Source organism: Atractosteus spatula, chromosome 10 (genome assembly GCF_055471065.1).
Source record: "Atractosteus spatula isolate fAtrSpa1 chromosome 10, fAtrSpa1.hap1, whole genome shotgun sequence".
Classification (NCBI taxonomy): Eukaryota; Metazoa; Chordata; class Actinopteri; order Semionotiformes; family Lepisosteidae; genus Atractosteus; species Atractosteus spatula.
The window spans coordinates 29,196,131-29,214,403 of NC_142715.1; the positions used below are offsets into that span (position 1 = coordinate 29,196,131).

The 18,273-nt window shown below is 39.3% G+C and overlaps 2 protein-coding genes across 2 annotated transcripts in view; both read right to left on the bottom strand.

The window, feature by feature from the left end:
* The window catches only part of LOC148827801 (scavenger receptor cysteine-rich type 1 protein M130-like), a 446,693-nt gene that overhangs the window by 244,740 nt on the left and 183,680 nt on the right, over positions 1-18,273 (bottom strand). The gene's annotated exons all lie outside the window — the stretch shown is intronic.
* Positions 16-3,474, bottom strand: LOC148827814 (uncharacterized). Its single transcript, XM_088926191.1, has 7 exons — positions 3,433-3,474; positions 3,024-3,110; positions 2,725-2,787; positions 2,021-2,113; positions 1,619-1,699; positions 647-1,015; positions 16-201 (listed from the first exon to the last, which is right to left on the bottom strand). Exons 1-7 carry the CDS (start codon positions 3,472-3,474, stop codon positions 16-18), a joined length of 921 nt encoding a protein of 306 aa, XP_088782317.1.

Below are 18,273 nucleotides of genomic sequence, written 5' to 3' on the forward strand. Positions count from 1 at the left end.
ATCAAAATAAACCTGCTATTCACAGACCTCGGCCACAACATCTCCCAGGTACTTCTGCAGGATAAGGTCAAGCTCGGCTGCAGCCTGGCGGAAGCACTTGTCCACCTCAGATAAGTCACACCTGGCCATTGTATTTTCGAAGTAGGATTTCAGCGCCTCTTTCACCTCCTCATAGCTTTCCTGCTTCATGATTCCTGTGCCCTGGGAGAACAAGAAAGGTGAATATTCATCATCATCCCTCAATGATTCTCCAAATTGCCTGACTGCAGCCACCACCATGAGGAGGAGCTGGAGTGACATAACATCATCAGTAGGCAGTGAGTCAAGAGAGGGGGAGTCATCCCACTGTTATCCTTATCCATGATCAAGAGTCTCACCCCCTGCTTTACGCTGTCCCTAGTGGTGATCTGTAGACAGTGTGTCTTCCACCTCACCCACCTCCTGAGGCAATAATCTTGAATAAACAGAGGGCTGGAGGCCCAGCCCGGCTCCTGTCTCTCTCCCCTTGGGGACGGGAGATTTTCTCAGAACCATGTTGAGGTGAAATGGGAGTGGAATGACGCAGGTGTCTTGGAGAGGTGAGTCGCCCCAGCCCCTGCGTACCTCAGTGTGATTCAAGCAAGGGGGAGGGGTTTAAGGGACTTACCAATCCCGCGTATGCACCCTCTGATTCAAAGTCAGGCAGGACTTCATTGTACAGCGCCAGGCAGTCCAGCTGGATAGATGATATCATGTTCTGAACCCAGGTCCGCACCCGTATCTCCTCCTCCTGGAGCAGCCGCTCTAGCTCGACCTGCAGGCCCTCCCTGAGCCGCCACAGGGCCGCTGGGGTCAGGCCCGGGTGAGCGGGTGTACCAGGGGGTGGGTGAGGGGGTGGGTGAGGGGGCGAGCAATGGGGTATGTGGGCTGCCAAGGAGGAGGTCCATGCCCTGTCCTTCTGCAGATCCCTCTCCGGGCCCTTAGGGTAGTTCCACAGCTGGGTCTCGGTCTCCTGCCTGGTGATTGGCTGGCTGGCCTGAGGGGACAGGGGCACAGAGAGGAGGACTGAGAGAAAACTGAGAGGGTCTTCTCCAGGAGGACCAAGCCCTGCCCCTGGTCTCCCAGCAATCACAGTCACCATCATTGCAGCTGAAACCAAACTTTCGACAGACGTCACAGACATATCAGGCTCACAGACTTGCAGCTCTCGGCTGCCTGGGGTGAGACGCAGGGGGAGTCTGCTCCCTCTTCCTCTGACAGTCCTATCAGATGACAGCGGCAGACCTGATCCAACCCCACCTTCCCTGTCACACACAGCCACACACAGGCATGACTGTGTCACCATCATCACCACCTCCACCATCACAATCTCCACTATTTTGCATTACCATCATCATCACTTCCACCATCACAACCCCTTCGATCTTCATCACCTTCATCATCACCTCCACCATCACAATCTCCACTATCTTCGTCACCATCATCTTCATCACATTTCTAATAAATGATCTCCACCATCTTCATCACCATATCCTTCTTCATCATGACAATCATCATGTCCACCATCATCATCATAACCACCTTCATTATCTACACTATCATCTGCATCATCCTGAGCGGAACACATTGGTTGTCTTACACTGGAAGAATCTTTGCTCAGAGCCTCAGTATCGGTCGGCCCTCTCCGGCCTTTCAGGGTCACGTCTGTCTCTCTTGAGACCTGTCAACAAGTTGACTGCTTTAGTCTCACCAGCAGAAGCCAACCAAGTTTGTGTCTCAGTACAGGTTTATTCTTAGTCTAACAAAATTAATACTTGGGGAAGAGCATTTAATAATGAGAGCAGGAGGCACTTCTTTACATAGAGGAGGGTGGGGGTGTGGAACAAGCTGTCTAGTCATGTTGTTGAAGCCGATACCCTGGCTTATCTCAAGAGAGAGCTGGATGAGACCCTACAGTCAGGACAGGAGGCACTACTGTACATAGAGGGAGGTGGGTGTGTAGAACAAGCTATCCAACCATGTTGTTGAAGCCAATACTCACGTTCCTGTGAGATCTGCCCCAGGTCTCGGTGTGACACCCTTCTCTCTGCTCGGCCATCCCTCTCTCCACTTGAGGGAGATTCTCCTGGCGGCACTGGGGAGGAGAAAACAGTTAACAGACAAACAAACAGACAAACAAACACACTGTCATCATCATCATGGGCCAAGATGACCCTACATGACAGTGGTCTGTCCTCGATTCAGAAGCAGTGTCCAGCCCTCGTCTATACCGCTTCATGATCCCCAACATCCCTGCCGAGACCTGTTGAGGGGCCAGTTCTGCTAGACCAGGGGTCTCAAGCCCAATCACAATCCCTGGAGAGCCAGGTGCATCTCCAGGTTTTCTTTCCAAACGGGGCTAGCCAATTAAACAATTAATCTAATTATTTTCATAAGAAGATGTGGAAATAATGTGTTTAATAATATATTTTGATGTCTCTCACTGTTGAAGACTCAAAATATTCAAGGCACAGTTGGATATTTAAGGTCTGGATAAAGGTACAGTATTAGAATATTTTTTGTTTAATTAAAAAATTAGATCAACCTTGTAACCAAGACCTCTGGGCAGGAAACCAGATGCACCAGACCCTCTAGGAATGGAGTTTGAGACATGCTCACCCTCTCTCACACACAACCTCACACACACTCACCCTCTCACTACTACTACTACTACTACTACTAATAATAATAATAATGCAGGCTTGCTTTTCTTGGGGTCTTGGGTCTGGCTCCTGTTTTGGCTGAGTCTCCTGTTACCTCCTTCCTGATCTGGGGAAGTCAGACACAGTTCTGTTACAGACACGGGCTGGACTAGACTCACAAGCACACACACCCACAGACACACACTCCCACACACTAACACACACGCAGATGCACACACTGTCAGGTAGAGTCTTTCTCCTCCTCAAGAGAAGACGACAGAGCCCTGCTGCTGCGATGAGCTTTAATTTCAGGAGGAGGAAGAAGAGGAAGAATCACAATATGAAGACCAGCAGTGGACTCACAGCTCTCTGGGTCTGGGGCCTGACTCTCAAACTTGTCTCCAGTCTCTGGTGGGTTTGGACATCTTCTCTGTTCACCTCTGTTGACATCTGTGGACAGGACAGTTCAGTTAGACAAACAAGTTCGACCAGACTTCACTCTCATAGTCAATCAATCAATCTATCAATTTTTTTCTTATATTTTGCCTTTTAATCCAGAACATCAAAGCACTTTACAAAACATACCTGGAAAATAGAGTATAAATGTGTAATACTGTAGTTCCTGGAGTAAGTGCTTGGATAATCCAACTACCACTGTTGTTACTTCTGCTGCTACTACTATGACCATGACTACAAATTCTAATACTAATTCTGATATTAATACTACTACTGCTGTCATTACTAGTAATAGTGATAAAAACAGAGCACTCACAGCTCTCTGGACATTGGTCTGTAATCTAGAAAGTGGTTCCATTCTCAGGCGACTCTGGACCTCAACACCTGTTGATGGGTCACTTCTGTCAGACACACGAGTGGAGCCCAAGCCCACCTACACACACACTCACACACACTGACAGATATACACCCACACAATCACATACATTATCACACACTGCATGACACCCACCCACACATATTCACACACAGACATTACACACACACAGACACTCACACACTGACAGACACACACATACACTACACACACTCACAGACACACATTCACAGACACACACACAGACACAACACACACTCACAGACACAACATACATTTATATACACAATCAGACACTCACACACATACTCGCACACATTCACAGACACACACATAGACTACAAATACTTATAGACACACACCAACACACACACACAGACAAATACACACACACTCATAACTACAAATACAGTATAACTAACACTAACACAAATGCCACTAACATTAAAACAGTAACACTATCACTAAGAATTACACTATCATTATCACTGACACAAACTACTAATACACTACTAATACTAATAATAACAGTAATGCTATCACTAAAACTAACATGACTACTAGTGTAAATACTCTAACAGTAACTCTATAATTATAACTAATATTAACATGAATACTGGCATCAAAACTATCAGAAGCGCAATCACCATTAATACTGACATGAACACTAGCATTAATTTTAAAGCTACCGATTGTACTCTCACTAATATTAAATATGAATACACTCGCATTAGTATTAGTCCGTGACGTCACACCACTCTTTGTGACGAAGGCGAGACACCTAGCTGGGCACAGTGATGTGGCACGTGTCGCCGTGGTTACCATACCTATAATTTGTAAACAGTGGAAAATGCATTTAAACTGTTACCTACACAAATTTATCAACTTGGAATATAATTTTCAAGCTCTAGAATACAATTTCTAAACAATCATTTGAATAATCATTCTTTAATTTGGGATTGAACATTATGAACACTAAACGCACTATGGTATTTGATCGATACAGGCTGTATTGACTCTTTTCTAGATATTTAAAGAATTTAAAGAAAGAAAAGAATCAGTACTCACCAATCGGTGAAGTTAATCGATGATTCTAAGGTTTTTTAGTTGAATTAATTGGTTGTCGATAGATACAGTAAGTGATCAATATCTCTCCTCCATGCGCTCAGCGCTCCTCCCTCAGTCTCGCTCTCTGATCCCGGCGCTCTGGCTGGTGTCTGTGACGTCACAGCGCTCTTCCTGACAGCAGAGCGCGTCTCCGCTGGAGGAGACTCCTGTCCGGAGCCCGGGGGGCTTTTCTTACAGATATACTGTAACATCTCCAAAAGAAAAAACAACAGGCTGTGAAGAGAGGCGATTCATAACAGCTGGAGATGGAGACCGACAAACCGAGGAATACAATTTATTAAACAAAAAAAATAGTTTACTTCACAGACTAATGCGTTGTAAAGCATACTCCCGTAGAGCAGAAGAGAAAGGGCACAAGTCCCTGTAATAAGCGCTTTTAAGGTTGAAGAGCATCTCCTGGTTTTATTTCCACTCGAGCTCTCAGTTCCTCAGCCAGTTTGGTGATTTAATTAACTGTATAACTGTTATCAGACTCTGTTTAACTGTATATTTATAAGACTCCGTGAGAGACGTGTGGGAGACGCTGTATCCCAGGGCTGGTGTGGAATAACACACAGACAGGTCTTCTGTGTGATCTGAGTCCCACTGCTCCGAGCTACAGACTGGTCAACTGATCACTATTGTAGACACAACCATTGGTCTGCTGCTGCTGATAATCATATTACACTTATAAGAGTAGCAATACTGATGTTCATTAAATCAGTAAAAATAACAATAAGAGATAAACACATATTGCTCAATTTTCAGTAAAACACTTCTGACAGAGGGTTGGAGGAGTGACTTACAGTAAAGACAATGAATCAGGGCAGTAATACTGAGGGGCTGAGGGTCCTGGAAAGGGTTAACAGAAACTTCTTGCTTCTAACCTGGAACAGAGCCCACAGCTGCCAGATCAGTGAGCCCTGAGCCCAGTTCACAGAGAGGAGAACCAGGAGCACTGCTCTGTCTCTAAGAGGCTGTGAGGAAGGAGAAAAGGGGGAAATGTGACCTGAGTCCAGGCTGTTCTGTGTAATATTATTCATGTAGCAGCACTGATTGTCTGAATGTCCTCTGGTTCTGAATTGTCAGGATAAAGAGAAGGATGGAGATGAGCTTCTGTCTGTTCAGGAGGTAGGAGTTTGGGTAAAGTACTGAGGGACTCAGAGCTCTGTGTGTGAGTCTGAGCTGTGAATCTGACTGAGAGGAGATACTTTTTTTTATTCTGCCTCTGAGAAGTCTTTTCCTTTGCCAAGCAATGTTCCATCCCCTTCAGATACTCTGCACAGACTGTCAGAGTAAGCAGAGAGGAGAGAGAGATGGACAGATAAGAGCACACACTGCGAGAGAGACAGGAAGGGGGAGAGAGAGGAGAAGGAGCAGGAAGACAGTGCAGGTGTTCAACCACACTGTGACCACAGGAGACAGGAGGCTTTTCTCAGCTGCTGAGGAGCTCAGTGCTCATGGCCACTCAGGCTCAGAGGCTCTGGCAGCAGTCAGGTCTGAGAGCTTCTCCTCATACTGACACTGGAGCTCTGAGAGTCAGCCTCCATTCTGACAGGAACAGCCCCTCCTGTTCAGCCCTGAGAGACACCATGAGAGAGCTGTGTGGGGAGAGGACCTGTCACCCTGTAGAGCTCTGAACACTGGACTCTCCTGTGTCTCCCTGTGCAGCACTAGAGCTCTGAACACTGGGCTCTCCTGTGTCTCCCAGTGCAGCACTGGAGCTCTGAATACTGGGCTCCCTGTGTGTCTCCCTGTACAGCTCAGCTCTCAGCTGCCTCATCACACTGACACCCACAGCCTCACAGTACAGCCTGGCTTCCTGTGCTGGAGGAGCTCGGAGGAGCACAAACCACAGACTCACTGCAGAGCCTGACCAGTAGCTCCAGTGAAGCTCTGCCTTAAATCACCGTTGTATTAACAAGGACTGAACTTTTTTTATTATTTTGTTGCTTTTTCTAATTTGAAACTGACTCCTGCTGCTGCAGCTATTATGGTGAAGTTGTAACACAAGAACTCTGCTATATTGAACAGGAAAGTTTATATACAGCATAACTGCTAATACTACTACTGCTACCACAACTGCTGCTGCCACTGATACTACTGCTACTACTAATATTTTACTGCTGCTCCTACTGCTGCTCCTACTACCCATAATGATAAGGAAGAGGATGTGACCTGTGCCCTAACACTGTTCAGACTGGAGGTGTATCAGTGTATCAGTATCAGTTCAGCTTCACTGTGCTGTTAGAGAGTCTCAGTCATGCAGTCGGCTCCACACACTGGGGTCACAACTGGAGGGGCTGAACCATCTGTTTGGATTGTAGCTGAACAGAGACAGACTCAGGGTCTGAGGGACTCAACTGGAAGAGCTGCTGTCCAGCAGGCTCAGTACATAGGGGACAAACACTGCTGAGCTTTTCTTTCTTTTTCATTTAAATTATTGATCACAGTCACAGGACAGCCAGTTCTTATTCAGTCCACCTTGACTCCGGATTCCTGTGCTGACCTGAATGACCTCACTGCCACCTTGAGCACAGGCTCTCCTCACACTGCCCTTGACCAGGACCAGAAGACATTACTGTCTGGAGACACAACTCTGTGACTCACTGCAGGACACCAGTCACTGGACACTGCCTTACACAGACAGAAAGACAGGACCTCGTTCTAGACACTTCCTGATACAGACTGCAAGAATTACAGGACCATATATACAAAATTGATTATCTTGATACTGATTTAAAAATATAATACTTGTCTACAATTTTTTTTAGTTTAATATCTGATCTCTTCCTGCCCCTGCAGCACCTGCAGCCCTGCTGTCTGTATCTGTATCTGTGTTTCCTCCAGTGAGACACAGAGCTGCTCCTGTCTCTCCTCTCCTCCGCACTGCTGGGAGTGTCTTCAGGAGAGGAAACAGTGATGTGTCTCTGATATATATGGAGAAGACTGAAAGGGCCCTGTGTGATTGGCCATCCCACCTGTGTGAGAGGTTCCTGCTGTCAGTCTGAAAAGGCAGTGCTGTGTGTGATTGGCGGGGCGGGGGGCTGTGTTGTTACTGGGGGTCTGGGGTGCGGAGCAGCAGCTCAGTTGCCCTGTGGGCTCAGGGGTGAAGACAGGGGTCTCAGCTGCGCTCTGTCCTGATGACAATGGAGAGCTGCCTGTCTATCTTCTCTCTCGCTGTCCTGGTGCTGCACAGCTCAGCCAGTAAGTGTCCAGTCTTCTCCTGTCCAGACAGACAGAAAACAATTGGAATTAAATTAATTAGATTTTTTATGTAAATGGAGCAATAAGTGGGTTGAACAATTTTTGAATTTTTATTTAACATTCAGCTTTGTGGGTATTCATCAAAAATATTATAACTGTATTTTATCTTGTTCTGTAAGTAAGGAAATATAATTAGTTGTGTCTAAATATAATTAGTTGCTTTTAATTTTTATTGGATTTTTTAAAAATATTCTTAAGATTTCTAAACATTATATAATAATAATGTCATAGATGGACAGAGCAGAAGCTGGCCATTATCACCCTCTATTTATAATTTGTGAAAACATGGAGTGTATAAAATCTTTAAAAAGTTATTTAACTTACTCGTTGCTGTAATAATAAACTTTATATATAAGTGATAATTTGAGTGATATGCTGTGACGTGAAAAAGTCTTCATTTACTCGAAAACAAAAAAAGTGTGAGCAATAAAAAATGTTTCTAGAATAATATCATATTATACAGGATGATTCAGAAATACCCTGGGTTGTTTATTGTTTTATTGTGTTCAATTCTGACTCCTCAGTATTGTATTATTACAGACTGGTGCATTAATAGAGATACACGTGTTTTTAAATAGTGAATTATTATTGAGACTGATATTAAATTATTACAGACTGATGTATTAATAGATATACACCAGTGTTGTCACCACCTAAAGTGTTTATGATAGAGAATTAAGACTGGAGTTTTAATGCTGTCGTTATACTGTATCTTTGGTGTATTCAGACAGTCCAGGTTTCTATCGTTAGGCTGTGTTATATTTAGTTGCTGTGAAAACAAGTAAAAAATGATAGGAATTCATGAGTGTGAATTCTTCATTTTAAAGGCATAAAATTACATTTTGAAAATGTAAAGCATTTTTAGTCATAGGACAATTAGCTCTTGTATTTTTATACTGTGAAAATAAAATCGATATATGTATTACTTGGTTCATAAAGCCCAGGTTTGCTTGTTTTCACATTGAAAAGCACAGGCTGATAAAAGTTACATTCATTATTGGTTTATAAGCTACAAAATGAAAAATATTAACAAAATTGTGGAAATTCTTAGTATTGTAGGTGTATTATTATTAACTGGGGTCTCATCAGAAACTGAGGTGTAACATTAATAATTTAGCAGCTACAAGACATTGTGGCATTACAGGAGGAATTAAAAAATGGTAGTTGTGTTTTGTGTTTATACAGGATTTGTCTATTATTTAACAGCTAAATAATTTAATTTGTGTTTTTAGGTTAGTTATCTAATGACAGGGTTTTTTTGTAAATTGTGAAGTTTTAATAAGAATTCTTTATTGTTTTTGACTACATTAGAAATCTGAAATTATTATCAAATGCAATTATATAAATATGAGTAATACAAATTAAATATTTAATTACGTTATCATACAAATGCAATATGTAAAAATGTATTCGTAATCACAGGACTATACTGTCTATACAGTCTATACAGATGCAGCCATTCAAAGTGCGCGTCACAGACACGTACTGCAGGTGACGTCGCTCAGTATGACGCAAGATGATGCGTGGCACCGCAGTACGTGATTGGTTGACCAACAGGGGCACTCGTGGTCCGTTGGTCTGTCGTAGAAAGACTTACAGTAAACGTCTTTGCTGTGCCCGTTGTAGATATTGAATTTTACCACTGAAGGGAAATCTTAGTAGCTGAGCATAAAAAGAATAGGAGCATACTGTAACGCGTGTGAAGGCCATAAACGGTATTAATTTTGGAACATAAACATACAGTATATAGCTGGTCTTGGTACTTTAAAGAAAAAAATACACACCAGTATTCCATTTCTCCCTAAACATTTTAAGCTTTGAAGTCTTTAACTAACGTGATACCGGAGTCAACAAGCATACTTTTAGAATTTGATTAAAAGGGAATATAATATGGAATCGCGTATCTAAAGAATTTAATAACGGTATTCGTGTGCTGCGACAGGGCTGTGTAGGGCTGTTTCGCCTGCCTGTTTATGCAAGCTGTCTTGTAGCCAACTGGTCTAGGTGCGTGATTACCAACTGGTAGGTTGTGTGTTTGAATCCAGCTGGTGCCGGACTTTTCTTTTAACAAACATTTCTTCGAAAAAATAGAATAGCGATATTATGGACAATCAATTGACTTTTATATTTCAAAATATCGCAACATGATCGATATTTGCGATATTTTGAACATATCTTCCCTTCTGACAGCGGTTCCTCCTTCTATTGTGTGTGTGTGTGCAACAGAGTAAATTTTTATAGAGAAATGGAGGCTGGACAGTATGCGTTACAATATAAACATTTATATTGATTTAAATCGTGTTCTGATTTAAATCGCAAACGCGTGTTTAATTATATGTTTTTTAATCATAATCAGGCTAATGCATTTCTACATTTTCTGTATGAACCAGCTTAGAGGTTCATACAGAAAGACAGCTTGTGTTTAAATTGAGTGTAAGGTAATTTATGCTTCTAAAGTCATGGTCAGCATTTATTATTGTACTGTGCTGTAAACTTTTTCTGTGCCTAGTCACATTATTTTATAGCGTTTTTATTGCGTTATTAAATCCGGTGGCGCTGTGTGTTACAGTAGTTTCCTGACTCCCATGTCACATGGTCTGTGATTGAATCCCATAGAACTATGACTTTATTTTTTAACAAACATTTCTTTGAAAAAATGAAACGTTTCCCTTGGTCAGAGATTAAATAAAACCTCACTCGCACCAAACAAATTTATATTTCTAAATATCACAAAATACGTTCATTGTCTTCCAATCGAGTCGAGTTGACATTGGAAGCCTGCCACACCCGGACTGTTAAACCAACGCATTAGCACGTCAAAGCCCATCGAGGGTATTGAGCCAGTATTGGCTTTAGTATTCCCCCCCTCTCCCCTCCAATTCAATTCAAGGTGTTTTATTTGCATGACAGATGGGTACAAGCAGTGTTGGGTATGTATATTGTAACGCTTACGGCAGACAGGCACTGTGTAAGAGCCGGCGCACCAGAGCAGCGCACCGAGGGAGCATCTGCATTTCTAACTTAGTTTTTAAAATTAGTCAAGCAATATGAAGCATCTCCTTTTACTTAGTGCCTGAGCATAAAAAGAATAGGAGCATACTGCAACGCGTGTGAAGTCCATAAACGATATTAATTTTGGAACTTAAACATACAGTATATGGCTGGTCTCGGTACTTTAAAGAAAACATACACACCAGTATTCCATTTCTCCCTAAACATTTTAAGCATCGAAGTCTTTAACTAACGCGATACCGGAGTCAACAAGCATACTTTTAGAATTTGATTAAAAGGGAATATAATATGGAATCGCGTATCTCAAGAAATTAATAACGATATAATTATATTCATGTTGCAAAAGAACTGCAACGGACATAAAAACTCCCTTGCTTTTAACAGAGCGTTTCATAATTTCTAACTACGAAAATGCCAGGTGAAAGGATTTGTAAACATATTTTGTTAAAGCAAGTCAGGTTTTTCCGCAACACATAAAAGACATTTTTCCAAGAAAGTTTAGCCTTTGTCACTAATGAAACCACTAAATAAAGACATAAATATAGAAATCTTAAGATTTGTTTTATTTAATGTTGGTAGCAGGATGAACTGTCAGAGTGTATATTTTGTCGCAGAGTTGCTGCAAGATGTTAACAGTGAAAAAGGTATTTAGAAATGAGTTATTTCAAGATGAAAATTTTCAGAATAATTGCAAATCTAGCAGGATAGAGAAAGCACAGAAAACTGGCAGTTAGATTGATCAGATTAGTATGAAAAGTCATTTAGCAAAGGGAATTAGAAGAGTGACAAACTAGTATACTTTAGATCTTTTTTTCTGAACCAGGGACAATCTGATCATGTTTCCCTATAACAATAATAAAAAACTTTATTTGATATATCACCATTAAAGGTGGCATCTCAAAGCAATACAGTAGATGTAAAAACAGATAAAAGGACCACAGATTACAAAGTAAATGCATATAAGAAAGACAAGCAGTTAGAGGTGCTACCAAAATTAGAAAATGAAGCAGATACAGACACTAAGTCTTCTGAAAAGAAAGGTTCTGAGGTTAGATTTAAACTGGTGTGTGTGTGTTTGTGTCTGTCTGTCCTGTGATGGACTGGTGCTATGTCCAAGGTGTATTCTGCCTTGTGTCCGTCGCTTACTGGGATAGGCTCCAAATCCTCTGTACTGGATAAAGAGATTAGAAATGGATGGAAGTAAAGGCACTGTGTGGATGGAACTATACACAGTGTTAGAAACCCACTATGAAATGGCAGCATCTCACTGAGAATAAAACATTTTATACTGCTGGCTTAAGGAAACAGCCTTTCCACCTCTCTTGCACATCAGTATCCATACCTAGTTATTTAAACAAATTGCCTCTAATTATAAACATCTTAATATGCTGGCTCTGTGGATCCGCATCAGCTATGTTTGCCCATTCCTTCAATTCATGTGCATCCAACACAAATGTAGAGATCCAGGCTCAGAACACACAGCTTCATTAGCGAATACATATGCAGGACAACTAGAGAAGATGTTTTACAGAGGATGGATTTTTAGAAACACCCCATCAGTGACATCACTGAAGTCAACTCCTAGGTACTGTAACTGTCGTGTGGATAGTTTCACAAGAATCAGACAAAGGTTTAAGCATCGCTTGTTCTAGATAAAACTGCAAAAAAAAAAACAACCCATAATGTACTTCTTTGCGGCTCTGCTTGCCCAAATCATATATTCACAACGTGAAATCTAGAAAATAATATTACGTAACCAAAATCCGCAATATGGAAACAGAACCTGTGTAATTGTTGATAGATGATGTACTCGAAACATTTTTTCAAGACAAACTACAACATTTAAAAAATGACTTGTATGTACTTGATATCTCTAATCAATCCACGGGTCCCAGCACGAAACGAAACTAAAACGCATACCGTTTCGCGCTTCTTATTAGTTGCTCAAAAGTAATTTGACCATATGAAATGCATAATATAAACCTAGAAACATATACGTGAGTAGTACTTAAGCACTGTAGTATCGGTGTTAAGACATACCTCTCAAATACTGTAAATCAAGTTAAAAATATCTCAAGACAGATTCTGGTCATAATGAAACCATGTTTCGTGTATGTTTTCTTTAAAGTACCGAGACCAGCCATATACTGTATGTTTATGTTCCAAAATTAATATCGTTTATGGCCTTCACACGCGTTGCAGTATGCTCCTATTCTTTTTATGCTCAGCTACTAAGATTTCCCTTCAGTGGTAAAATTAGATATGAATATTCAATACCTAAACGGGCACAGTTAAGACATTAAATATACATATACATACTGTATACAGTACAGTTTGCATACGGTAATATGTTTATGTTCCTAAATCAATCTGTTTTATGAGCATGTGTAAGGCATGGTGAATCGATTCTCAAAAATTACTGTACTTTGCATGATTGGAAAAAAATGCGTGATTGCGAAATGCTGTGGTGTTACTTTTACAAAGACGGTCAATGAAAAAAAGAATGTGGACCAGGGGAATACTTTGAGTTTACAGCTTGTCCAAGGTCATTTATTATTAATACTATTATTAATATCTTCGTTAAAGACTTTGATGGCTACAGCTCAAACATGAGAGGTTGAGCTTTATTAGCTCCACCTTGCGGAAATTCCGGATACTATTATTTTGCTAGCGGTATTTACCGGTAACTTGCGGTAGACTGCGTACAGCATACCGGAAAATAATGCGGTATCGCCCGTGCATTTTGAATGGCTGCGTCTGTATGTTAAACCTGTCTGGTATTTTTGAAAAAAGTTGTTCTTTAATATAATTTAATCTGATGATCATGTGTTAAGTTTAGGTAAAGGCTAGAAAATCATTGTCAACAATTCACATACAGATAATGGGAATATACACCTCACACACATTTCAGCACAACATGTGAAGTACCTGTCAGCCTCTGACCACTGTTGTGACCACAGGTCCCAGTAACACAGAAACACTGGTCCCAGGACTTGGAAGCCACAGAGTTAGTACAGCCAATGTCCAGTATAGTGACCACAGTCTCCTGGAACCCAGGACCAGCCATCTGAGGTTCTACAGTCATTACAGCCACTGCCCACCGTAGTGACCGCAGTTTGCAGAAGTGCTTTTCTGTTTAATTTAAAACTCAGCTTTATGGATATTCCTTAAAATTATAATTGATTTTATTCTGGTGCTATAAATAAGGAAAAATAATAAACAATTTGCAGTATTAACAAGAATTTCACCTTGACAATTAATCATAATATTAATTCAGCTTATATGTTTTTTAAACTATTTTCTATTAATGTTGTATTAATAGTTTTATATGCAGTTATACACTATTACACACAACACAGACTAAGGATAATGTTTTTTTAAGTACTAACATATAATTATTATAACTATTAATATTGTAGATATTTAGCAACCTTATCACAAATGTTGTACAATTGACAATCCCTTATCTATTACCATAATAATAAAATACAACATTTTGGTTGTAATTTGGGTCATGTGCTAGGACTTGTGGAAATTTTCCCATTTGCTAACAAAAAGGAATACAAATGTTTTAACAATAATACAACATCTTCAAAATATTTACCAGGGGTTGTTTATTTCATTGTGCTCAATTCTGCCCTCTCTAACAGGTATAATAACAGACTAGTGTATTAACAGAGATCAGTGTGTTTTTAAACACTGTTGTATTGATCGGACTGATATTTTATTTTACACACTGATGAATTAATATGTTTTATTAAAGTAATTAACTGATGTGTTATTTAACACTGGAGTATTTTTAGATTAATATTTTAACTGAGATAAGTGTGTTATTAAATACTAGAGTATTATTGAGACTCCAGTATTATTACTATTGACACATTTTATATTTACTGTATTATTAAAGTAACATTAATAATAATAACATTATAACATTATGGAAATATTATTAAAAAATAGAGTGTTTTGAGAGAAGGTGACAATTTTAGTGCAAAGAAATATTACAGACGTAATCAGAGATAAAAGTATATTTAAGGCCCGTTTCCGATTAACAAATAATATTAGTAACTCGGGCCCTATTGCAGGTGAATGTGCTAATACAAATGGGAGTATTGAAGGTAAATGTATTAAAATATGGTTGATCCATGGTTATTATGGTAATTATATTACAGAATAATCTAACATAGTAACATGATTGAGGACAAGACATATAGTTGTGTTTATTTGTTATAACAGTCAAGTTCAGGTAGTAAGTATTTTTATTGCAGTGTGTTGTAGTTTGCTGACCTGAATCCATACTGGATGCTTTTAGACAACAGTGTCCAGTTTCAGTAACAACACAGGAGTCCTGAGGCAAATCTTGTAGTTTTTTCAACTTTAAACAAAAGTTTGGGATCAGTTCAGACTAAAGTTTTATTTGAGAAATGGATCTATTATGTTGAAAGAAATATGTATTTGACCTGGAAGTCCTTCATTTTAAAGAGATAAAGGTTTAATTATTGTTCCATGTTTATTCTGCATTTGACTGATATTTCACAGCTAAATGAATTGTTGTTTGTAAGTCCTAGATAACTAATGATAGGGATCATTTTTCTAACATCATGGAATTTTAAAAAAGATTGATTAATAAAAACAACCTGTGCACTGTGCTTTTAGAATATATTATTAAATGTAACTATAAATCAATCTGTCAATTATGGATTAAGATCTTGAGAGGTAAAAGCTAAAAGACATTGTTGACATACAGTATATATCATGTTATCATAGTAAAAATCATATATGAATAAAAAGTAGTATTACAATGAATTGTAAGATAGATAGATAATACTTTATTAATCCTGTAGGGAAATTGATGTGTTACAGCAGTCCAGCCGAAGACAAGCAAAAACAGATATCAGAATAGTTATAAAACAAAAGACAACGAAATAAAAAATAAAAAATAAATACATAGGTGTATGCAAAATGTGATGACCATAGTCACTGTAAAAACAATAAAACATGTGCAAAATGCGCATAGGTTTATACAGACTGATTGTCCAAAAAGTACAATGGAGCAAACATGTTCTCCATAGACGAGCAAATGAAGGGCTAACAGTCCTAGTCTAGGGCAGCGTTATGCACCCTGACAGCCGCCGGGAGGAAAGACCTGCGGAAACATTCCCTTGAACACCATAGCTGGAGCAGTCTGTTGCTAAAAGTGCTCCGCTGCCCAGTAACAGTCCCATGAAGCAGATGAGAGGTGTTGTTCATGATGACTGTGAGCTTGGTCAGCATTCTCCTCTCAGCCACCACCTCCATAGGGTCAAGGCTCATCCCCAACACAGTGCCAGCCTTCTTGATAAGTTTATTGAGCCTATTTGCATCTTTTGTCATGATGCTGCCGCCCCAGCACACAACAGCGTAGAAGATGGCAGCCGCCACCACTGATTCATAAAAAATGTGTAGCAGTGTTCCACACACACTTAAGGACCTGAGTCTCCTAAGAAAATAGAGTTGGCTCTGACCTTTCTTGTACAGGGCGTCAGTGTTACCAGACCACTCCCGCTTATCATCCAAGTGTACCCCTAAGTACTTGTAGGAATATACGCCCTCTATGTCCTCACCCTGGATGGAAACAGGGTTCAGCTGAGACTTATTCTTTCGAAAGTCCAAGATAATTTCTTTGGTCTTGCTGGTATTAAGCTGGAGATGGTTAAGATGACACCACTCCACAAAATTGGTAATCAATTGGTAATCTCCAATATGTTCAGAATTTGACAGCCAGAATCCTGTTTTGCTTTGAAATGCTACTTTTAAAGGTGCTATACAAAATAAAGTAATATATTTGTCATATATTTACAGTAATTTAAAGTATATATTTAAAGTAATAAATTAACAGTATATGTAAATGTTTTATGATATGTCTTTGTTGTAAATATCTGTGATATGTCTGTAGATTGTATCTTATTTTTATTTTTTTGTTTTGTTTCTTATTAATTTTATAAAAGAGAGTATAATAGAAAGTCCCCATTTACCCCATCTTGATTAAAATCACAAACGTGTGTTTCATAAAATGCTTTTATTTATTCACAATCAGACAATGCACGACAGAACTCACATTCCTGAATGTCCCCCCTCCGTTCATCAACAATCTTAGGAAGAACACGAAACAGCCTGTTAATAAAATTGTTGCAACTTTGTTCTGTCAGTTCTTCCTCCCAGAATTGTAAATTGGATTGATCAGTTCTTGCTTTGTGCTGGGTTTAGCCGTTTTCCGAATGCCATTTCAGGGAATGCCATACCATCTCTATTGGATTTAAATTTGGGGATTCAGGTGGAGTTTTCACCCAGTTCACTCCAGTTATTAACAGCTCACCCATTTAATAACCACTTTTTATGCGCGTAAAACGGGTGATCTTTCTTCCTCGTGATCAGCTTAGAATCTTTGTGTATGCTGTACGTTTTTTTTCTTCTTAATTAAACATTTAAAATATATGAATTTCATAAAGACAACACACATTTCGAACACAAAAAATAATATTCTGTTCTCTTCCTGGTATGTAGAAAAGATCAGCAGGTCTTTTTTCCGTTTCCATTATATTTATCATATTGGCTAGCTAATGTTACTTGTGGCTGTGTTTCTGCGTTCCGTAGAAGCACACATATCCATAGAAAGTGTATTATACTACTATTCGAGCTACAGTACATGAATATAATTATATCGTTATTAATTTCTTTAGATATGCAATTACATATTATATTCCCTATTAATCAAATTCTAAAAGTATGCTTTTGTTTTCTCTGATAATGAGCGTATTCACAGAAAAGGTTAAAACATTATGACTTTTCAAAAAGTATATAAACTTAATATGCTCAGAAGGAGCACATAAAAACATTTCCGAATATTTTTTCTTTAAACTACCAATACCAGCCATATACAGTTTACATTATATTTTTATGTTCCTAAATTAATATTGTTTATGGTGGTTTAAAGTGGTGTTACTTTTTGTCAATGAAAAAATAAAGTATTTTCGTTTGCAAAGAAAGTGGGCCACTGTAATACTTTGAGCTTACAGCATGTCCAAGGTCATTCATTATTAAACCTATTAGTAATATCTTCCTTAAAGACTTTGATGCATAAAATATTTCTGCATAATTAAAATATTTATGAGAAAGGTGGTAGGTTGTGTACTTTTGTCCAACTGAGCAATCTTGCTTTTATAAAATATACCGACTTTTTAATGTTTAATGATTAACATGCTGTAATACACAGTTTAAAATTATTAAAAGTCTAAAGAGCATACAACTTAAATCCTTAATTGGAAAAAGACTGTCCTTAAGCAGTGACCGGGATTTGAAACCATGTGTTTTCTGGCAACAGCTCAACTGCTGTACATGAGAGGTTAAGCTTTATTA

Coding starts and splice junctions, on each gene's coding strand:
- LOC148827814 (XM_088926191.1), bottom strand. CDS start 3,474: ATGGAACCACTTTCTAGATTACAGACCAATGTCCAGAGAGCT. Junction 2,114..2,724: donor GACCCAAGACCCCAAGAAAA/GCAAGCCTGCAT, acceptor TCTCCTCCCCAG/TGCCGCCAGGAGAATCTCCC. Junction 202..646: donor AGGGTGCATACGCGGGATTG/GTAAGTCCCTTA, acceptor TTGTTCTCCCAG/GGCACAGGAATCATGAAGCA.